Here is a 25,131-nt window from a genome sequence, read left to right as displayed (position 1 = left end):
GCCCCCAACGATTTGCCCCTCCATAAAAACCCCAATAAGGCCCTCGAGCTTCCATACTATACGATTGTCCCTCTCCCATATACCCAATAAGACACCCGAGCTCCCATACTATACCATTGTCCCTCTACCATATACCCAATAACACCCCGAGCTCCCATACTATTCGATTGTCCCTCTCCCATATACCCAATAAGGCCCCCGAGCTTCCATACTATACCATTGTCTCCCTCTCCCATATACCCCCGAACTCCCATACTATACCATTGTCTCCCTCTCCCATATACCCAAGAAGACCCCCCGAGCTCCCATACTATACCATTGTCCCTCTCCCATATACCCAATAACACCCCGAGCTCCCATACTATTCGATTGTCCCTCTCCCATATACCCAATAAGACCCCCGAGCTCCCATACTATACCATTGTCCCTCTCCCATATACCCAATAAGGCCCTCGAGCTCCCATACTAAACCATTGTCCCTCTCCCATATACCCAATAAGACCCCCCGAGCTCCCATACTATACCATTGTCCCTCTCCCATATACCCAATAAGACCCTCGAGCTCCCATACTATACCATTGTCCCTCTCCCATATACCCAATAAGATCCCCGAGCTCCCATACTATAACATTGTCTCTCTCCCATATACCCAATAAGGTCCCCGAGTTCCCATACTATACCATTGTCTCTCTCCCATATATCCAATAAGACCCCCGAGCTCCATACTATACAATTGTCCCTCTCCCATATACCCAATAAGACCCCCGAGCTCCCATACTATACGATTGCCCCTCTCCCATATACCCAATAAGAACCTCGAGCTCCCTTACTATACCATTGTCTCTCTCCCATATACCCAATAAGAACCTCGAGCTCCCATACTATACCATTGCCCCTCTCCCATATACCCAATAAGATCCCCGAGCTCCCATACTATACGATTGTCCCTCTCCCATATACCCAATAAGGCCCTCGAGCTTCCATACTATACGATTGTCCCTCTCCCATATACCCAATAAGACACCCGAGCTCCCATACTATACGATTGTCCCTCTACCATATACCCAATAAGAACCTCGAGCTCCCATACTATACCATTGCCCCTCTCCCATATACCCAATAAGATCCCCGAGCTCCCATACTATACGATTGTCCCTCTCCCATATACCCAATAAGGCCCTCGAGCTTCCATACTATACGATTGTCCCTCTCCCATATACCCAATAAGACACCCGAGCTCCCATACTATACGATTGTCCCTCTACCATATACCCAATAACACCCCGAGCTCCCATACTATACGATTGTCCCTCTCCCATATACCCAATAAGGCCCCCGAGCTTCCATACTATACCATTGTCTCCCTCTCCCATATACCCCCGAACTCCCATACTATACCATTGTCTCCCTCTCCCATATACCCATGAAGACCCCCCGAGCTCCCATACTATACCATTGTCCCTCTCCCATATACCCAATAACACCCCGAGCTCCCATACTATTCGATTGTCCCTCTCCCATATACCCAATAAGACCCCCGAGCTCCCATACTATACCATTGTCCCTCTCCCATATACCCAATAAGGCCCTCGAGCTCCCATACTAAACCATTGTCCCTCTCCCATATACCCAATAAGACACCCGAGCTCCCATACTATACAATTGTCCCTCTCCCATATACCCAATAAGACCCTCGAGCTCCCATACTATACCATTGTCCCTCTCCCATATACCCAATAAGATCCCCGAGCTCCCATACTATAACATTGTCTCTCTACCATATACCCAATAAGAACCTCGAGCTCCCATACTATACCATTGCCCCTCTCCCATATACCCAATAAGATCCCCGAGCTCCCATACTATACGATTGTCCCTCTCCCATATACCCAATAAGGCCCTCGAGCTTCCATACTATACGATTGTCCCTCTCCCATATACCCAATAAGACACCCGAGCTCCCATACTATACGATTGTCCCTCTACCATATACCCAATAACACCCCGAGCTCCCATACTATTCGATTGTCCCTCTCCCATATACCCAATAAGGCCCCCGAGCTTCCATACTATACCATTGTCCTCCCATCTACCCAATATACCCCCCGAACTCCCATACTATACCATTGTCTCCCTCTCCCATATACCCAATAAGACCCCCCGAGCTCCCATACTATACCATTGTCCCTCTCCCATATACCCAATAACACCCCCGAGCTCCCATACTATACCATTGTCCCTCTCCCATATACCCAATAAGGCCCTCGAGCTTCCCATACTATACGATTGTCCCTCTCCCATATACCCAATAACACCCCGAGCTCCCATACTATTCGATTGTCCCTCTCCCATATACCCAATAAGGCCCCCGAGCTCCATACTATACCATTGTCTCCCTCTCCCATATACCCCCGAACTCCCATACTATACCATTGTCTCCCTCTCCCATATACCCAATAAGACCCCCGAGCTCCCATACTATACCATTGTCCCTCTCCCATATACCCAATAAGGCCCTCGAGCTCCCATACTAAACCATTGTCCCCTCTCCCATATACCCAATAAGACACCCGAGCTCCCATACTATACAATTGTCCCTCTCCCATATACCCAATAAGACCCTCGAGCTCCCATACTATACCATTGTCCCTCTCCCATATACCCAATAAGATCCCCGAGCTCCCATACTATAACATTGTCTCTCTCCCATATACCCAATAAGATCCCCGAGCTCCCATACTATTCGATTGTCCCTCTCCCATATACCCAATAAGGCCCCCGAGCTTCCATACTATACCATTGTCTCCCTCTCCCATATACCCCCGAACTCCCATACTATACCATTGTCTCCCTCTCCCATATACCCAATAAGACCCCCGAGCTCCCATACTATACCATTGTCCCTCTCCCATATACCCAATAAGGCCCTCGAGCTCCCATACTAAACCATTGTCCCTCTCCCATATACCCAATAAGACTCCCGAGCTCCCATACTATACAATTGTCCCTCTCCCATATACCCAATAAGACCCTCGAGCTCCCATACTATACCATTGTCCCTCTCCCATATACCCAATAAGATCCCCGAGCTCCCATACTATAACATTGTCTCTCTCCCATATACCCAATAAGACCCCCGAGTTCCCATACTATACCATTGTCTCTCTCCCATATACCCAATAAGACCCCCGAGTTCCCATACTATACCATTGTCTCTCTCCCATATACCCAATAAGGTCCTCGAGCTCCCATACTATATCATTGCCCCTCTCCCATATACCCAATAAGACCCCCGAGCTCCCTATACTATACCATTGTCTCTCTCCCATATACTAATACCCAATAAGGTCCTCGAGCTCCCATACTATTCGATTGTCCCTCTCCCATATACCCAATAAGATCCCCGACCTCCCATACTATACCATTGTCCCTCTCCCATATACCCAATAACACCCCTGAGCTCCCATACTTATACCATTGTCCCTCTCCCATATACCCAATAAGACCCCTGAGCTCCCATACTATACGATTGTCCCTCTCCCATATACCCAATAACACCCCCGAGCTCCCATACTATACAATTGTCCCTCTCCCATATACCCAATAAGACACCCGAGCTCCCATACTATACAATTGTCCCTCTCCCATATACCCAATAACACCCCCGAGCTCCCATACTTATACCATTGTCCCTCTCCCATATACCCAATAACACCCCTGAGCTCCCATACTATACCATTGTCCCTCTCCCATATACCCAATAACACCCCTGAGCTCCCATACTATACCATTGCCCCTCTCCCATATACCCAATAAGGCCCTCGAGCTCCCATACTATACCATTGTCCCTCTCCCATATACCCAATAACACCCTCGACCTCCCATACTATACGATTGTCCCTCTCCCATATACCCAATAACACCCCCGAGCTCCCATACTATACCATTGTCCCTCTCCCATATATCCAATAACACCCCTGAGCTCCCATACTATACCATTGTCCCTCTCCCATATACCCAATAAGATCCCCGAGCTCCCATACTTATACCATTGTCCCTCTCCCATATACCCAATAAGACCTTGAGCTCCCATACTATACCATTGTCCCTCTCCCATATACCCAATAACACACCTTGAGCTCCCATACTATACCATTGCCCCTCTCCCATATACCCAATAAGACACCCGAGCTCCCATACTTATACCATTGTCCCTCTCCCGTATACCCAATAAGACCCCTGAGCTCCCATACTATACCATTGTCCCTCTCCCATATACCCAATAAGACCTTGAGCTCCCATACTTATACCATTGTCCCTCTCCCATATACCCAATAAGACCTTGAGCTCCCATACTATACCATTGCCCCTCTCCCATATACCCAATAAGACACCCCGAGCTCCCATACTATACCATTGTCCCTCTCCCATATACCCAATAAGACCTTGAGCTCCCATACTATACCATTGTCCCTCTCCCATATACCCAATAAGACCTTGAGCTCCCATACTATACCATTGTCCCTCTCCCATATACCCAATAAGACCTTGAGCTCCCATACTTATACCATTGTCCCTCTCCCATATACCCAATAAGACCTTGAGCTCCCATACTATACCATTGTCCCTCTCCCATATACCCAATAAGACACCTGAGCTCCCATACTATACCATTGTCCCCTCTCCCATATACCCAATAAGACACCCGAGCTCCCATACTATACCATTGTCCCTCTCCCGTATACCCAATAAGACCTTGAGCTCCCATACTATACCATTGTCCCTCTCCCATATACCCAATAACACCCCGAGCTCCCATACTATACCATTGTCCCTCTCCCATATACCCAATAAGATCCCCGACCTCCCATACTATACCATTGTCCCTCTCCCATATACCCAATAAGACCTTGAGCTCCCATACATCGTATATTGAACTAACATGAACACTAGAAAACTGTTTTAGCCCTCGTATAATCAAGTGTTCAAAGGACAGTGCACATGGATCATGATTATTTTCAGCGCAGCCTCATTGAAATATCCCATCTGGACGTCAATCAAATAGGGATTGAACGGTATTTCTATTGCGTTTACGGTGGTATGGTATGAATCAATGGGATACTGACATATTATAGTGCTATAGAATATGTCTGTATCCCATTGCGTTCATACCACTGTAAACGCAATAGAAACACCGTTCGATGCATATATTTACATGAAACAAGTCGTTGAAATACCGTTCGAAGAAAAAAATAAGATCTATTCCTAAGAAATAGATCCGATTTATTGTGTATTCGAAAGTCACTTGGAGTTGCTCCCTTTCTACCACATCACGCACATCGAAGGGGAAAAACTGAAAATTGTTAGGGATAGAAACATCTAATTCAAAAATGTTTTGAACCATTACCCCCCCCCCCCCCCCCCCCCCCCCCCCCCCCCCCCCCCTTTTTTTGGTAGCAGTTTTCTGATCATCTGGTGGAATGCATAAATGCAGAAAGAATGCTTAACAGACAATATGGTGTTCGGCAATTCAAGCAGCGAATTCATGGATATCCAATGCATCCTTTAACCTTTAAGTCTCGGATAGCCAGGGCTTAAAGTCGGCATGTGTATAATTCTAAAGCACGTCATATTGCAATTCGTGGGGTCGCGGATAGTTTGAAGCTAGGGACTTACAGTTACCGACAGTATAGGGCCACCGTTTGCCGGGGACTACAATTACCGACAGTATATGACCACCGTTTGCCGGGGACTACAATTACCGACAGTATATAGAGCCACCGTTTACGGGGGACTACAATTACCGACAGTATAGGGCCACCGTTTGCCTGGGACTACAATTACCGACAGTATAGAGCCACCATTTACGGGGGACTACAATTACCGACAGTATATGACCACCGTTTACGGGGACTACAATTACCGACAGTATAGGACCACCGTTTGATGGGGACTACAATTACCGACAGTATATGACCACCGTTTGCCTGGGACTACAATTACCGACAGTATAGAGCCACCGTTTACGGGGGACTACAATTACCGACAGTATAGGGCCACCGTTTGCCTGGGACTACAATTACCGACAGTATATAGGGCCACCGTTTGCCGGGGACTACAATTACCGACAGTATAGGGCCACCGTTTGCCGGGGACTACAATTACCGACAGTATAGGGCCACCGTTTGCCGGGGACTACAATTACCGACAGTATAGGGCCACCGTTTGGCTGGGTACTACAATTACCGACAGTATAGGGCCACCGTTTGCCTGGGACTACAATTACCGACAGTATAGGGCCACCGTTTGCCGGGGACTACAATTACCGACAGTATAGGGCCACCGTTTGCCGGGGACTTACAATTACCGACAGTATAGGGCCACCGTTTGCCGGGGACTACAATTACTGACAGTATAGGGCCACCGTTTGCCGGGGACTAGACTTACCGACAGTATAGGGCCACCGTTTGCCGGGGTACTACAATTACCGACAGCATATGACCACCGTTTACGGGGGACTACAATTACCGACAGTATAGGGCCACCGTTTGCCGGGGACTAGACTTACCGACAGTATAGGGCCACCGTTTGCCGGGGACTAGACTTACCGACAGTATAGGGCCACCGTTTGCCGAGGACTACAATTACCGACAGTATAGGGCCACCGTTTGCCGAGGACTACAATTACCGACAGTATAGGGCCACCGTTTGATGGGGACTACAATTACTGACAGTACAGGGCCACCGTTTGCCGGGGTTACGATGTTGGTAGCGACGGCAGCTGTGGTAATATCATTCCAGTGAATTTAAGTAAAGAGATCAGTTTGTTAACAGAATAAAAGAAACAATTGTTGATACATTTTACGATTTTAATTAACTGATACATTTATAATCCACAGTTTCCGTCTCGGATTAACTATGGTTGTCAAGCATAGCGTGTATTGACACAGATTTACTTAAATATACAAAGGGATTGTTCACAAGTTAAACATTTTATATGTTCTATAGAAACTGTACGCTTCAGTCATTTGTTTTGATTTAAACATATTTTATTTGTAATTTACAATCTATTACAAAGGGATTGGGCACAAGTTTTCCAACTTATATTAAGCCCTCTCTTGTTGATAGCCTACCTCGTGGAGATGTTAAATATGCACTAATTTCCGCAATATTCAGTTTAGTTTTTGACAAAATACTCACTTGACGTTAGTTTTTTTAATGTATAGCGGTCATCTAGTAACAGGAGAAAATATGGAACGCCAGAGCTGTCTTAGGTGATCAAATATGATTATATTCGGTGGTTATGTCTTTATATGCTGTAGTTGTATCATTATATGCGGTGCTTTTTACTTTATATTCGGTGGTTATGTCTTTATATGCGGTAGACACATCCTTATATTCGGTAGATACGTCTTTAAATTCGGTAGACATAGCCTTATATTCGCACAGCATATAAGAAAGTTTGCACCGAATAAAAAGCTTCATTTTAACTACCGAATATAAAGGGAAACGCACCGCATATAAGGACATATCTACCGAATAAAAGGACACAACTACCGAATATAAGGACATACCTACCGAATATAAGGACATGTCTACCGAATATAAAGACATATCTACCGCATATAAAGACATATCTACCGTATATAAAGACATATCTACCGAATATAAAGACATATCTACCGAATATAAAGACGTATCTACCGAATATTTAAGAAATAATTGTTATTTTTTGTTGTTCACTGGTGTATGAACGGCAAAAATGCCGTTCATACACCAGTGAACAACAAAAAATAACAATTATTTCTTATATTTACATTTCAAAACTATTTTTCAACGTAATCTATGAAAAAAATCATAAGAAACAGTATTCTACGTTCGTTATACGTAGTGACGAAACAGCTGAATGATCGATGTAACAGCGTAACAGATAGTTCCAATTTGGCGGGAAAGGTAATCAAGTACACAAGTACACAAAATATAGTTCCACACAAATTCATTATTTTAATCATCATGAAAGAAAAATATTGAAATGTTGTCTTCAATTTTACAATTATTAACAAGTTTTAAAGTTGATAAAACATTATTTCATGTGTAATCAAACGCGATTTTATATTCTCACTTCATATTTGATCACCTAAGACAGCTCTGGCGTTCCATAAGAAAACGCTAAAATTGCGTTGATCAGTCCTTTCAAAATGGCGCCTTCTAGTTGACGTTTCCCGCACTTATTAATCAGCGGAGTAATTTATCACTGCGTATACGCTTAATTATTCAGAGTTTACTAAGCTGAAGAAGGGAGAGATATAAAAATACTTAATTATCTTAATTCGACACCTGTCAATGATGCAATAAGGACTAAATATACGTCGGATCGTGATAATTTGGGAACGTTTCTCCGTACATCCAAGTAAACAATTATAGTTGTACTGTTGTTCCGCATGCTCTTCAAATTATCCATTTTTTTAAGATAATTTTAGATTCTTTTTTAACAAACACATGAATTATTTTGGAAGCCACATAACATCATACGGCCAGTCTGAACTGTCTTTTGTGTTTAGAACTTTTCTGGTCTTACTAGGAAAATGAGGCACGAAATTCATGTTCTCCATGTACGTGATAATGTATTCCCCAGAAGGCATACTGCGGTGAAATTCCCATTCCATTAGAACTCCAATAACTTTTGTTCGCCTGAAAAATGTTTTTGATTTTTGTAAGGCTTTGTGTTCCGACCCTTCTATGTCGATTTTTACCAGTACCTTCGGAAAATCACCAATTACAGGTAAATCCAAGAGGTCATCGAAGGTCACCGTGTTTACAGGGTTCAACCAGTTGCCGTTGACTCTTCCCTGTTTTAATGTTTTGATATGTTTAGCATCGTGATCAACAAATGTGCCTCCTAGGTTTCCGTCCTCAGCTCCGAGGTTAACTGTCCCTCTCTGATTGGTCATAGCATTATGTACTATGGTTACTCTGTCGTTTAAATTTCCTACATCTATGGAAGCACATAAAGGTTCGATATTGAAATGTAACGCTTCCACTGAAATAACTTTGCGACCATATTGAGCAATGGGTAATGAATGAACACCTATGTTTGCACCGATGTCAACGAAATTTGCTTCCGGTTCACCATTTAATAGGTCAAACAACAAAATAGCTGTTTCCGGTTCGTAAGTATGTTTCCGTTCTATTGTTGCGGATATCGCTTCATCGAATTCCGGATTGTGTATGAACATTGCTGTTTTACCAGCAGGTGATACCAGCGTTGCATTCCAAAAATCTGGACATTTACCACAAACTGCGGAATTTCGTCTCCATACTCCATTCGACATCGTGAACACAGAATGTGGATACTTCCGGAAGTTACGTCGACAGAGAGAAGCTATTGGTTTATGAAAGAGGCTATAGTACTGGACGATACATGTTACCAATAACACAGTCGCTATCCCAATCACTACACGAAGCTTGACACGTTTCCACTTCATTGTTCAGACAATTCGGTGTTATCTCAAGTTATACTGGGACGTTGTGCAAGGCAAAGCAATGTTGTATGGTAAAACGGCGAAACACACTCTCCACATTTACTTTGTACAGACACATCGGCACTTTTTGTCTTGGTTCTGTTCACGTGAACAAAGCTATACGTTTGTGAATTCACTGTTGTATGATGCCTTCCCTAGCATTATAGCTATCACACCCAAGGTCCCGTACCGTTAGCGGGAATGGTTTTGCGAAGGTCTTTGGAATAACGCTACACAATATGTTTTCCTGCTGTATTACTCTTTTGTAGCAGTGTCGCACACATTATCAAAATCCAGGTAAAGTTTTCTATGATAATCGTCAATAGAAATATGGCTGTTTCATGTCACAGTCACATCGTACGTACTTTGCTCTTGTAGATATCAACTCAAACATCTCCGCTTCCAGCAACTCACCTTTAAGGGAAGACATCGATCTCGGTATCTTCATTCAACTTTAAACTATACACCTTGTTATTGTTCAGATAACAAGATGTTTTTATATATATACCGAAATAACACAAATGAATTGACGCCTCTCCTTATCACGAGGGTGTTAATTACTGCGGCCTCGCCACTGACTGATTGAAGCTGGCCGATAACGAACAGGTAGATCACATGCTAACGGGGAAATTGATTTGTGTGTTCTAGTCTTTGATTAATTATGCATCTAAGTGGACTCTATCTACCAGTAATTTGGCTATATAGGGCCTATTTGAGGTGAAATGAAAACGTAAATGACAATACCGACGGGCACATGCAATGTGACTTAGATACGAATACTCGCGTGTTAAAAACAAATCAGGGTTCCAACGAATTGTATTCTCCAATGTTTTTTTTAGCAAATGTACTATTTTCAACATCTAATTAAAATCGAGTCGTTAAAATCGATAAAAATAAACTTGTAGCTTTCATCAAATAGATACAAGTGATTTTTTGTTTACCATTAAAACATGTATAGGTTTATTTGATTGGCGGGTTTGTTGAGACCAAGCCTGTCTCTTTACATGTATTAGACGGTGGTTATCTCACTGAACAAGTTAACATAGGTGTGGTCGTCGAATGCGGTCTGTTATAACACGCTTCCTGTGAAACACCAACCGCACACTTTACATTCAGTTATATCATAATTTGATTTGAGTTTTTACGTGCCTTTTCATTGTTTCATTTATTCTTTTTAATTAGTAACAGATTGAAAAAAATGAAGTCGCGGTATGTTTTGATGACATCATAACTATTTTTCGCAAAAGTTCTTTTTATTTTTTGTAATTTTTTCCTGCTGTCTTACATAGATAGGGTCTACCATTAATGTCTTTTTTTACATCAACAATTTGGAATTTAGATTAAATTGAGCTTCTTTCTGGCGAATGGCGCACAGAAAAAATATGCAGTCTGTGTTTGATCAATGTCAAAATTCTTGTGCCATAGAAAAAATACTCTTGTTGTCCTCAATTAAACATTTTTTCGTTATGGACTAGTTTTATTTTAGTTTTTTTTTTAAATTAAATAATAAGGATTGAACGAAACAAACTCGGTCTATCATAACTCTCATTTGAGATTGTGACTTAACACCGATTTGACCTATATTTGTATGGTGGTTATGGTCGATGAAGTAAAAGATTCTTTCACTTCCGGAGCATCTGGTCTCACTGGCCTTTTCATGAGCCCCCGTGCAAATCTATAGTATTGGTTTCATCTTACCATCGATTTTGAGTTTGAATGACGTTTTCGTTATTATCCTCTGTATTCTTTGTTGTTTTATTGATGTAATATTTGGAATATAGGCCAAGTTTGTCGATGGAATATAGGCCTAGTGTGTATATGGACTATAGGCCAAGTGTGTATATGGAATATAGGCCTAGTGTATATGGAATATAGGCCTTGTGTGTCTATGGAATATAGGCCTAGTGTGTATATAGAAAATAGGCCTAGTGTGTATATAGAATATAGGCCTAGTGTGTATATGGAATATAGGCCTTGTGTGTCTATGGAATATAGGCCTAGTGTGTATATAGAAAATAGGCCTAGTGTGTATATGGAATATAGGTCTAGTGTGTATATAGAATATAGGCCTAGTGTGTATATAGAATATAGGCCTTGTGTGTCTATGGAATATAGGCCTAGTGTGTATATAGAAAATAGGCCTAGTGTGTATATAGAATATAGGCCTAGTGTGTATATGGAATATAGGCCAAGTGTATATATGGAATATAGGCCTTGTGTGTATATAGAATATAGGCCAAGTGTGTATATGGAATATAGGCCTTGTGTGTATATGAATATAGGCCAAGTGTATATATGGAATATAGGCCTAGTGTGTCTATGGAATAAAGGCCTAGTGTGTATATGGAATATAGGCCTAGTGTGTCCATGGAATATAGGCCAAGTGTGTATATGGAATATAGGCCTAGTGTGTATATGGAATATAGGCCTAGTGTGTATATGGAATATAGGCCTTGTGTGTATATGAATATAGGCCAAGTGTGTATATGGAATATAGGCCAAGTGTGTATATGGAATAAAGGCCTAATGTATACATGGAATATAGGCCAAGTGTGTTGATAGAATATAGGCCAAGTGTGTATATGGAATATAGGCCTAGTGTGTATATGGAATATAGGCCTAGTGTGTATATGGAATATAGGCCAAGTGTGTATATGGAATATAGGCCTAGTGTGTATATGGAATATCGACCTAGTGTGTATATGGAATATAGGCCTAGTGTGTATATGGAATATAGGCCTAGTGTGTATATGGAATATAGGTTAGTGTGTATATAGAATATAGGCCTTGTGTGTATATGGAATATAGGCCTTGTGTGTATATGGAATATAGGCCTTGTGTGTATATGGAATATAGGCCTAGTGTGTATATGGAATATAGGCCTAGTGTGTATATGGAATATAGGCCTAATGTATATATGGAATATCGGCCTAGTGTGTATATGGAATATCGGCCTAGTGTGTATATAGAATATAGGCCTTGTGTGTATATGGAATATAGGCCTAGTGTGTATATGGAATATAGGTCTAGTGTGTATATAGAATATAGGCCTAGTGTGTATATGGAATATAGGCCTAATGTATATATGGAATATCGGCCTAGTGTGTATATGGAATATAGGTCTAGTGTGTATATAGAATATAGGTCAAGTGTGTATATGGAATATAGGCCAAGTGTGTATATGGAATATCGGCCTAGTGTGTATATGGAATATCGGCCTAGTGTGTATATGGAATATCGGCCTAGTGTGTATATGGAATATCGGCCTAGTGTGTATATGGAATATCGGTCTAGTGTGTATATGGAATATCGGCCTAGTGTGTATATGGAATATCAGCCTAGTGTGTATATGGAATATCAGCCTAGTGTGTATATGGAATATCGGCCTAGTGTGTATATGGAATATCGGCCTAGTGTGTATATGGAATATCGGCCTAGTGTGTATATGGAATATCGGCCTAGTGTGTATATGGAATATCGGCCTAGTGTGTATATGGAATATAGACCTAGTGTGTATATGGCCTGGTGTTTCCATTGTTTTCTGTTAAGGAGTTCCATAATAATGAAGTCAGCTTTGTCAAGGTATTATCCGAGTGTTTAGAGAAACACATACATGTTCGTTCTTATAAGGTTTTGACTGTAAACAGTTTGATTACAGATAGCCAGTCTGGTTTCAGACCTAAACATTCATGTCAGTCTGCATTTACCAACATAACAAATTCTTCAATAGATAAAGGAAAACTAACTGGTGTACTATTTTTGAATATCCGTAAGGCCCTCGATCTTGTTAATCATCAAATTTTGCTCTCAAAACTTGAATTGTAAGGATGCTCATCCAGAACAGTACAGTTTTTAATAGTTATCTGAGTGGGAGATTTCAAGTTCTATATTTTTTAGAATACTTTAAGTGTTTCTCTCTCCCCCCCCCCCCCCCCCCCCCCCCCCCCCCCCCCCTCCCTTTCAGTTGGGGTCCCTCGGGGATAAATATTGGGGCCATTGTTGTTTATTTTGTATGTAAACGATCTCCCCCCTAGTTACTAATCAGAGTGTTATGTACATTATATGTATGCCGATGACACTGCAGCTCAGACCCAGACCAAATCTATTGATGATGTAAATAAAAACCTCAATGAGGATGCCAAGCCAGTTTCGTCATGATGTGATGTTAACAAAATGTGTATTAATACTGACAAAACCAAAGTTATGCTTGTTTCTACCTCACAGAGGAAATGTAAATTAAAAGGTGAACTATCTATCGTCATCAACAATGTAAATATTGTAAAACACGAAAAGCTGTTAGGAGTATCAGTTGATGATTGTATGTCTTGGTTACAAGTTACCAAATATTATGTTCAATTTTTCAAATGAAAAGAATATGACCATTTTTAAGCCAGACTTCCTGTATTACGTTTTTTTTTATTGTTTTGTCAATCCTCATATTGACTACTGTGCTACTGTCTGGGGCAACAGTACAAAAAAGAATATTGTTAAGTTGGAGCGCCTTCAGACGAGAACAGCCAAAATGATTTTAAATTGTGACTTTTTAACTCCATCTAATGACATGTTTAAATTACTAAGATGGCTGCCTTTTAGCAAAAGGATTTTATATAGTCAGTCTGTTTTTATGTATAAGATACTTAACAATCAAGATCTAGCTCCACAAAATTTAAATTGTTTTACTAGTATGTCTGATGTCCATTGTAGGTCTACCAGATTCTCAACCACAAATGTTTTTACCTACCATCACATAATACAAATACTTTCTAAAAGTCTTTTAAATATCAAGGAGCTCATAATGGAATCTTTTACCTAGTAATGTGAGAAACTGTTCAACGCTTGTATCTGTTAAGAAAGCAGCAAAGAACTTTTTTTTGAGTAATCTGTAATCCTGCTGTGGTTGTACTTTTTATCCTTTACATTTAATGACAGCTCCAAAAGTATGTTTGTATATCATATTTGCCTTGTTTAATGTTTTTTATAGTATTATTATTTTGTATGTTGTTAATATTGTATATTCTATACTTATCCTGACTATGTGTAAGACGAACTTTTAAGCTCAACATGTTATCAAGAATAAATAAAGACTATTATTATTATTAACGACTCATCTGTTATTGTTAATACTAACCATTATGATTACTAAACAATATATACTACAGACTTTCTCAATCTAGAATTGCTCTTACTAACTATTCTACTCTTCATAGTTGAAATTCCTTAAATATTACAGTACGTCTACCATCATTAGTGAAAGTCCTTAAATATTACAGTACGTCTACCATCATTAGTGAAATTCCTTAAATATTACAGTACGTCTACCATCATTAGTGAAATTCCTTAAATATTACAGTACGTCTACCATCATTAATGAAATTCCTTAAATATTACAGTACGTCTACCTTCATTAGTGAAATTCCTTAAATATTACAGTACGTTTAGTGAAATTCCTTAAATATTACAGTACGTCTACCATCATTAGTGAAATTCCTTAAATAGTACAGTACGTCTACCATCATTAGTGAAATTCCTTAAATCGTACAGTACCGTTACCATCATTAGTGAAAAGTGAAATCCTTAAATAGTACAGTAGTCTCCTCATTAGTGAACTGTCCTAGTGAAATTCCTTAAATATTACAGTACGTCTACCATCATTAGTGAAATTCCTTAAATAGTACAGTTCGTCTACCATCATTAGTTGAAATTCCTTAAATAGTACAGTACGTCTACCATCATTAGTGAAATTCCTTAAATATTACAGTACGTCTACCATCATTAGTGAAATTCCTTAAATAGTACAGTACGTCTACCATCATTAGTGAAATTCCTTAAATATTACAGTACGTCTACCATCATTAGTGAAATTCCTTAAATATTACAGTACGTCTACCATCATTAGTGAAATTCCTTAAATAGTACAGTTCGTCTACCATCATTAGTGAAATTCCTTAAATAGTACAGTACGTCTACCATCATTAGTTAAATTCCTTAAATAGTACAGTACGTCTACCATCATTAGTTAAATTCCTTAAATATTACAGTACGTCTACCATCATTAGTGAAATTCCTTAAATAGTACAGTACGTCTACCATCATTAGTGAAATTCCTGAAATAGTACAGTACGTCTACCATCATTAGTGAAATTCCTTAAATAGTACAGTACGTCTACCATCATTAGTGAAATTCCTTAAATATTACAGTACGTCTACCATCATTAGAATTGTACGTATCTTCCGCAAACTCGGGTATACAGTCCACCCTTCCTACATATTTTTGGCTCGGTGATCGAAAGTTGAATATTTTATACGCTAGGCTTACGAGTAGTTTATTTATGGTCTTCTCAGGGGAAATCTTGTAAACAGTGCATGTTCTTAAAGGAATTCGTGTTAGAAAGCCTTTTATTACTGTTTAGAATATCGCCTTTTAAATAGATATTCATCAAATCCAACCCCATCTTTTGATTGTTTTCCTTGTAATGATATTTTTCTAAATATAAATATATGTCATAACTTGTACCCAATCTATTGTTCATTGTTGTTTGACAATAAATACGTTTAAATCGAAAGAAACAAAAAGGACGTTAATTGCACAAAATGTATAAAAAATTTAATTTCAACATCAAATTATGATATTGTAAAATAATTGTACCATTGATATACAAACAATCATAGATCTAAATTACATGTATTGCTAAAATCGAAAAAGCGTTGTAAGACAGCCGCAATTTTTCGGGTCGAGAAAGCGAAAAAGTGCTGTCCTATTTTCTTAAATGTCAAAAAAGAGAGAGAGAAAAAAACCGCCATTCATGGTCATTAATTAGTGAGTTGCTCATTTTCTGTTACAGCTTTTTTGTCATATATCAAGACGAAAAAGCAAAGCATAACGACACTTTTTTGACCCGAAAAGCATGTTCAATAGCGCTTTTACGAATCGGAAAAATGTAAACCGAACAACTCACTTAAATAAGTGACACATAAGTTTCCGCAATTTTCAAAAACAAAAAACATTTAAGAAAATAAAACGACACTTTTCAATCCGAAAAAATGGGGGAAAATGGCACTAATCAGCCACCATTAAAATCCCAACATATACTATATATATACATATAATACAATACAAATACAAAAATGTACAAACTACAGCAAATTAGATACAATCATTTCCCGGCATCATTATTGATAGGATCATAATCACATAGAGCCCAATGCGATACTAACCCGATATTACTATTTTTAGAGACAGTAGGTCGGTACTTTCTTGATGACGCCACACCGCTTTTTACAAACTGCAACGAGCTTGTCAACATACTGAGGTCGGTATCAATATACCCTAATTTCAAATTATAGAAATATATAGAGAATACATGGTCAGTGTCTTAAAATATAAGCTGTATTTTGGCGAGGGTAAAGAAAGACAAAAGTGGCGAGCCTTGGCGAGCCACTTTTGTCATTCTGTCCCGAGCCAAAAATACAGCTTATCCTGCAACAGTCATAAAATTACTCATAAAAAATAATCATTTGAAGTGAAACGGTGTTGAAAATGATAGAAATAGGTTCGCCTTTTAAACGTAGTTTCACTTTGAAGTAGGTCAGTCGAACTGACGCACGTGCTAAGATTCCAAAATACAGCTGTTTTCCGTCACTGCCGTATACAGCAAAAATATATACGGTGGGTGTATTCCGACAATGCGGTGGCAGTTGCAGGATAAATATATATATATTGCAAATGCATAAGTAGATAATTTCAATGAAGTGCTACTCGGGGACATGGTATTACACCGAACGAATTCTAATTGACTCATCTTCTTTATTTCGATATACCAATATGGTATGGCTTCAGTTCGCGTTCTTGTGCATGGTGACATGGTACGAATTTCTAACTCAGGATCTATATATATACAAGGAGATACCTAAGATAATGTGTATGGACAGGGCCATACATAGATATGTATGTACGTCCCTGATATGGAGCATGGGATGGAAATTCGTGTCAGATTCCTGTATTGTTTTATATCACCACAATATACACATTGTAAATCAGTTCTATCACCACAATATACACAATGTAAATCAGTTCTTGTTCCAAATACAATCTATATAAAATATAGGAAATTATGCCGTGCTTCATTGGATTATAAAACAACCAGATAACTCTCTGATGACAGTGTCAGGCTCCTTATCCTTCCTCAGGCTCGTACGGGCTCGGAACAACCTCCATCCAGTACTGGATAAATCTTGTGACAGGCCCTACACAGGTATAAATTGTCAATTAATTCATGTTTCAAAGAGAAAATAAACATTTCGGTACAATGAGGGAAAACAGTCTGTACCGTTTTACTGGGACTGTTTGAAGGAGTTTGTAATATATATGAATTACCATGTAAGATTTGTAACAATGCTAAACATTTCAAGCATTTATTCCATTATACATAATATTGGATAATCTATACGATTATTGATAGTTCACTCAATTCTTCATATTGAGTACTGTAGTACTATATTTTTCGGGGCGTCAGACAATTAGAATAATAACAATTTGAAAAAAAAGTTTTAGGTAATACTAAAAACTTAACTAAATCTACTCATTAAAGACGAGTAATACATGTTAAAATCGGCAAGTTTAATGTAACATATCAAACATATTATTGAATCAATCAAATACATATTAAGTTTAATTCATCCAAGTACAAATTCGATAAGGTACATGTAATAAATCCTATACTTACGGAAACACCCATGATCTATTTGGAAGTGGACGAAGGGCACGTAAAAAACGAGACCTCCGAGTATGAATATAAAGGCATACAGGAACTCGATGGCGGGGTCCTGGATAATAGGTGCTATCACAAGGTATATAGAACAGGCCATGAAAATCAAGGGGAACAAAATGAAGACCTGGAAGGGAACGATAAGGAATTCAATTAATTAAATAATTGATCATTACGCCATCAACTTGTTCAAAATTAGAATTGCATATCAAAAGTACATTATATAGACAAATGAAACTTAAGAGATTAGAACTATGTGTTAATGCAGCAGAAAACCGTTTATCTTTCTACAGATCTTATTCTAGTAATGCTACAAGGTCCCAACGAATACATCTTGTTCGTTCTTATTTAATCCTGAACATCCACTCCTAAAGAATATTCTTTCTCTTTTTCCAAATATATCTGGATTTCTTGTTTATAGTCAGCCCTCGTGTTATCGAGTTTGGATTATAATTACGAATGTCTTCTTATGTCCATTTCTGTTGTTTTGCCAGTGTTTTATTTAGAAAGAGTAACGGTTTTAGTTTACATGTGGAAATTCTCTTAATTATTATTTTTTGTTTCTCCGTTTCATTTCCTCGTTGTGTCTGTCATATTGTATAGCGACTGATACCACTTACTTTAATAGGACGATGTGCATCCTTCATGGTGAATCGAAGAACAACTAACGATAATATAGTGAGCGCATAAAACAGCCAGGCGGCGAAACTGAAGAAATCGATAAGACTTCCTATATTGCCTGGTATCAACATCAAAAGGGAAAGGATCGTCTGAAATATAAAGAGTTAGTCTAATTAATATTTATTTTCCATATTGTAACTAATGTAATATTCTGTCCATATACATAATAAAATAATGGCGTCTGTCGATTCTCATTTTTACTTAACAATATCAAAACAAAATCAACACTAAGATTAGAATCCGTCAAGGTGCAATAACCTACTTATTACATGCAGATATTAAATTCGCTCCTGAAATGACCCATCTAAGACCGTATATATGTCGGATGCAGAGAAGAATGAACACCATAAATCAAAACGTCCGTACCGTGAATACGAGTATTACAGATATTAGAGTGTAATCCGTGAATATGATACAAGGTATTGGAGTATGACGTCTACAGCTGACCACTTAATTAACACGTCCATAATTACCGTGAATATGATACAAGGTATTGGAGTATGACGTCTACAGCTGACCACTTAATTAACACGTCCTTACCGTGAATATGATACAAGGTATTGGAGTGTAACGTCTACAGCTGACCACTTAATTAACACGTCCTTACCGTGGATATGATACAATGTATAGGAGTATGACGTCTACAGCTGACCACATAATTAACACGTCCTTACCGTGAATATGATACAAGGTATTGGAGTATGACGTCTACAGCTGACCACTTAATTAATACGTCCTTACTGTGAATATGATACAAGGTATTGGAGTATGACGTCTACAGCTGACCACTTAATTAACGTCCTTTCCGTGAATATGATACAAGGTATTGGAGTATGACGTCTACAGCTGACCACGTAATTAACACATTCTTACCGTGAATATGATACAAGATATTGGAGTATGACGTCTACAGCTGACCACTTAATTAACACGTCCTTACCGTGAATATGATACAAGGTATTGGGGTATGACGTCTACAGCTGACCACGTAATTAACACATTCTTACCGTGAATATGATACAAGGTATTGGAGTATGACGTCTACAGCTGACCACGTAATTAACACGTCCTTACCGTGAATATGATACAAGGTATTGGAGTATGACGTCTACAGCTGACCACATAATTAACACGTCCTTACCGTGAATATGATACAAGGTATTGGAGTATGACGTCTACAGCTGACCACTTAATTAACACGTCCTTACCGTGAATATGATACAAGGTATTGGAGTATGACGTCTACAGCTGACCACTTAATTAACACGTCCTTACCGTGAATATGATACAAGGTATTGGAGTGTAACGTCTACAGCTGACCACTTAATTAACACGTCCTTACCGTGAATATGATACAAGGTATTGGAGTGTAACGTCTACAGCTGACCACGTAATTAACACATTCCTTACCGTGAATATGATACAAGGTATTGGAGTGTAACGTCTACAGCTGACCACTTAATTAACGTCCTTACCGTGAATATGATACAAGGTATTGGAGTATGACGTCTACAGCTGACCACTTAATTAACGTCCTTTCCGTGAATATGATACAAGGTATTGGAGTATGACGTCTACAGATGACCACGTAATTAACACGTCCTTACCGTGAATATGATACAAGGTATTGGAGTGTAACGTCTACAGCTGACCACTTAATTAACGTCCTTTCCGTGAATATGATACAAGGTATTGGAGTATGACGTCTACAGATGACCACGTAATTAACACGTCCTTACCGTGAATATGATACAAGGTATTGGAGTATGACGTCTACAGATGACCACGTAATTAACACGTCCTTACCGTGAATATGATACAAGGTATTGGAGTATGACGTCTACAGCTGACCACTTAATTAACACGTCCTTACCGTGAATATGATACAAGGTATTGGAGTATGACGTCTACAGCTGACCACGTAATTAACGTCCTTTCCGTGAATATGATACAAGGTATTGGAGTATGACGTCTACAGATGACCACGTAATTAACACGTCCTTACCGTGAATATGATACAAGGTATTGGAGTGTGACGTCTACAGCTGACCACGTAATTAACACATTCTTACCGTGAATATGATACAAATGTACAAGGTATTGGAGTATGACGTCTACAGATGACCACGTAATTAACACGTCCTTACCGTGAATATGATACAAGGTATTGGAGTGTAACGTCTACAGCTGACATACGACAACACTTCAGGGAATTGTTGTTCTCTGGCCGCCGCGTACAGCGTCCTGTTAACACAAAAATCTACATCTCAGTCCGAGACTTTAAACAATTTGATGCATGAAATGCAGGATACCTGTTTGTATTTACGTAAAATTGAATATTTCACATATTTATTAGTCCCCTGCCGTTTGAAAAACGGGGGGACTATAGGTTTACCGTCCGTCCGTCCGTCCGTCCGTCCGTCGGTCGGTCTGTCTGTCTGTCTGTCACGCAATAGTTGTCCGGACAACTCCTCCTAAAGTACTACTCCGATCTTAACGAAACTTGGTATACATGATCAGTATAACATGTAGTTGTGCATCCCACATTTGTTTTTTTTCGAAAAACCATTTTTCAAAAAAAAAAAAAAAAAAAAAGGGAAATGAATACGTGCACTTCTAGCTCAGGCAGGGGACTTTGTATTGCTGTTGCAATACTATCCATCCTTGTTGTTTTTGGATTGTGTGTCAAGAGTGCAATTGTTAGTTCTGAAAATGTCGTACCCCAGATTATATGAATCTCATATTATGTTATCGATATGATGCAGCACCATTTTAAAGAAGGATAACTCTGTACACATTTGACCAATATGAATAACAAATAACTAGAGTCATCAAAAACGAAACAGTGGTGAGATATGCTACTATTTTACTTAAGCCAGTTTCTATTTTCAAGTATTCCTGTCTTGTAAGGCATACTAGAAACACGAAATTAACAAAAATGCCATACATGAACTGAGTTAAAACACGTTAAAATTTATGATGTCATGTGATTCAAATGCATGCAATAACTACTTATCCGTTTCAAATAAAAGAAATAATTGCTAGTGTTATAAACAATTTGTGCTCGGTTTACGGTTCCTTTTGTTCACTTGTTTTATGTGTTAATGTTATGATCCTGACTTGTGACATTGTGTACCTTACTCCGGCTAACATAACACCATTGTTTTTATATTTTTACAAGTGTGTGTTATGTTACCCCGGCTAACATAACACCACTTTTTTCCGTTAAGTGAAATGATCCTGACTTGTATCATTTTTACCTTACTCCGGCGAACATGGCACCGTTGGCTGCACCGAAGGTAGAAAACAATACAAAAATTGGCATGATGATTCCAGCGGATCCTAGAACCTTCTCTCCCCATGTCTGAAAAGACAGTAAAACCTATATCATGGACGCTCTGTTGTATAAAGTCTACTGCGGATACTAAACTTATAAAAATGTAGTTCAGGGTCGAGGTCTCTCGGAATAAGCAGGTCAAAGGTAAAATCTTATGTGTATAAATGGAACACGTAGCTCTGTTCTTATTATCTTATCATATTATAATATACATGTAACAGTTAAAACACAGTGGTGAAAATAGATTTAGATTTTGTTTTATCGCCAGTGAACAGTTTCCCCTGGAGTCCACGGACTTGCTACACAATCACATTTGTTTATCACAATAACGGGGCTGCATAAAAGCAAACGAAAGCTGTACTTTAAAGTATTATGGTCGCCATCGTGATCTTTCTTGTTGATATGCCCAGTGGTTCTGTTGTTGCCGCTGTTTTTAAAATGTGTGATCTTGCCTGGATTTGAAATAGAATTGTGTGGCGGATGTCATCGATGAGGCAGGGGACGCTTTGTGTTTTTCAGGGGTCTCTCTCTCTCTCTCTCTCTCTCTCTCTCTCTCTCTATATATATATATTATAATTAATTCCCGTTTGATTGCTTTTGTGTTAGAATTGGGGCTAGGTTGTTGCGTCGATGTTTTCTGTAACATTGTTTTGAAAAAAAAGATTTTGTCGTAAGGTTAAAGTAGACCTAAAATCTAACATATCAAGACACAGGTTCCACGGTTAAACTTACCACGACCACAGCACTCGACTCCAGGAGCCCGTCAGTCCCTAGCACCGTTAAGTAGGAGATGTTGGCCAGTAGGTAGACCGTTGTTACGAGGATCACACCCAAAATGTTCGCCCTAGGTAAGTTTCTACAGAAACCACACATGTATAAGTAAGGCGGTTTTATTTACATATATATGTACGAATTATATCAATGCATTTACAACAAAGTAAATTAGCCGGAACAAAATAAAAACAAAAAAAACACCTATTGACACTGATTATGTTGTCCAAAGACCAACACCATTATCAGATAGGTATTTCTCTTATCTAGGACAAATTCACGGAAAGGTATATTCATACTTTTACCAACGGGAGATTTCCTTATTTAGGACAGGTGTATTCACGGAAAGGTATTTCTTTATCTGGAACAGATGTATTCACAGCTTTATCGATGATTGATTACATTATCTTGGACTGGTATATTCACACCTTTACCAACTGGATATTTCCTTATCTAGGACAGGTGTATTCACGCATTTACCGATGAGACATTTCCTTATCTAGGACAGGTGTATTCACGCATTTACCGAAAAGTAATTTCATTACCTTTGACAGGTGTATTCACACCTTCATTTAAGGATTGATATGTTTTCTTCTGAAGCTGCATCGAAATATATTTACGTTGGGGTAAGTACACATTGCTTGTTGCGCGAAAGAGCAACAGGTTAAATATGTACTTACCCCAATGTAAATACACTTCGATGCACCTACAAAAAATCATTATACACCTGATCAATATGATTTTTAAAAAAAATGAAGCAAAATTACCTAATACCTAACGTTGGAACAGCGGTCTGCGTAATAGAACAGCCAAATTAATCAGAAAACGCTATATGGCGCTGCCATGGTGTCAGTTACGACAGAGACTAAACAAAATAGTTGGACTAGAGTTTGATTCTTCCTTTCCGATAACTTAATTAAAACCTAAAGGATATGTTCAATACTTACACATATGGATTCCGTAGTTCCTCTGTCACGTAATTAAGTGTGTTCCTGAAAGTATCACAAATAAACATAAACATATTTCTTAAAATCTTTATTTTCTTTGCAATTTTAAGGGGCATCTAAACAGCAAATCCAGTCAAAACATTGATATTTTACAGGCCTATAAATCCCTATTATGGTGCAATGTCACAGAAGTAACATGATGAACGTTTAGTATGTATCATGGCAAACCGTGGGACTTGTTATTGACATGTAATTTGTTAAGCTGTTTGTAAATTTCAACAAAACGTAAGAAAAATGCATGTGTCAGGGGGACATAATTAACTCATTTGTATCCCATGTATTACACAAACTTGCCATGTCATTTTGCTCGCAAGTGTCTAAAGCACAAAATAGGAGCATTGGTTTGACCAGCTTTGACGTTATTATATGTATAAACGCTGTTTTTATTTTGACCTTGAATTGCAAATGGCGGTCGTGAATGATATCACACAAATATGGCATATTAGGAGGTATTTAAAACATCAAAAATGCTCTTATTAGACAATATAAAGTATTCTTGATGTGGCAAGAAGACTGCTTTTATGAAAAAATGTTCAACCGTTGAGTTTGGGGTAAAATAAGCCTATTTCTGAAAAAGGCTCCAAACTCACCAGTTTAACAAATTGACTTCAAAATGTTCATGTTACTATGATAAGATGTCTTAAAAGTACGATATAGGAGTATTGTTATTAACTGAAATGCCTCCTCTAAGCCATATTTATGTAATATTATTCTCAGCCGCCATTTGCATTTCAAGGTCAAAACAAAATAAGTGTTTATACGTACATACAGTAAAATCCTGTCAAACAAATGCTCCTACCCTGTGCTATAGACACTTGTAAACATAACAGCATGGCTATTTTTCAGGTTTGATAATTTGCGTGACTTAGAATTATTCCATGCTACATCTTACCACAAAGTTACTCTATATAAGAAGCTGGTCGCATCTATAGCATATTATTGGTGATTGTAAGAAGCTACATGTCCAAACAAACATTTTGGTATATTACATCACATTTTTTGTGCAAATCTTTAGGTATTTATTCGTATTTGAAATTCAACACTGTTCT

At 38.8% G+C, this 25,131-nt stretch overlaps 2 protein-coding genes across 2 annotated transcripts in view; both read right to left on the bottom strand.

Moving 5' to 3' along the window:
- Positions 1–7,833: 7,833 nt before the first annotated feature.
- Positions 7,834–13,015, bottom strand: LOC117338386. The gene has a single exon (XM_033899727.1). The coding sequence runs from the start codon at positions 9,483–9,485 to the stop codon at positions 8,505–8,507; it is 981 nt and encodes a 326-aa protein (XP_033755618.1). The 5' UTR covers positions 9,486–13,015; the 3' UTR covers positions 7,834–8,504.
- A 4,169-nt stretch (positions 13,016–17,184) lies between these two features.
- The window catches only part of LOC117337616 (b(0,+)-type amino acid transporter 1-like), a 34,567-nt gene continuing 26,620 nt past the window's right edge, over positions 17,185–25,131 (bottom strand). The window contains exons 7-13 of the mRNA XM_033898680.1: positions 24,023–24,067; positions 23,037–23,160; positions 22,228–22,331; positions 21,115–21,211; positions 18,907–19,056; positions 18,245–18,413; positions 17,185–17,765 (exon numbers count right to left, since the gene is read on the bottom strand). Coding sequence (XP_033754571.1) covers positions 17,695–17,765; positions 18,245–18,413; positions 18,907–19,056; positions 21,115–21,211; positions 22,228–22,331; positions 23,037–23,160; positions 24,023–24,067 — 760 coding nt within the window. The 3' untranslated portion in view covers positions 17,185–17,694. The remainder of the gene's footprint in view (positions 17,766–18,244; positions 18,414–18,906; positions 19,057–21,114; positions 21,212–22,227; positions 22,332–23,036; positions 23,161–24,022; positions 24,068–25,131) is intronic.

The sequence above is a fragment of the Pecten maximus genome, chromosome 11, assembly GCF_902652985.1.
Source record: "Pecten maximus chromosome 11, xPecMax1.1, whole genome shotgun sequence".
NCBI lineage: Eukaryota > Metazoa > Mollusca > Bivalvia > Pectinida > Pectinidae > Pecten > Pecten maximus.
This window is presented reverse-complemented; position numbering and strand designations above follow the sequence as displayed.

Bases quoted from the DNA above. Each gene is read 5' to 3' on its own strand.
- LOC117338386 (XM_033899727.1), bottom strand. From the start codon at position 9,485: ATGAAGTGGAAACGTGTCAAGCTTCGTGTAGTGATTGGGATAGCGACT.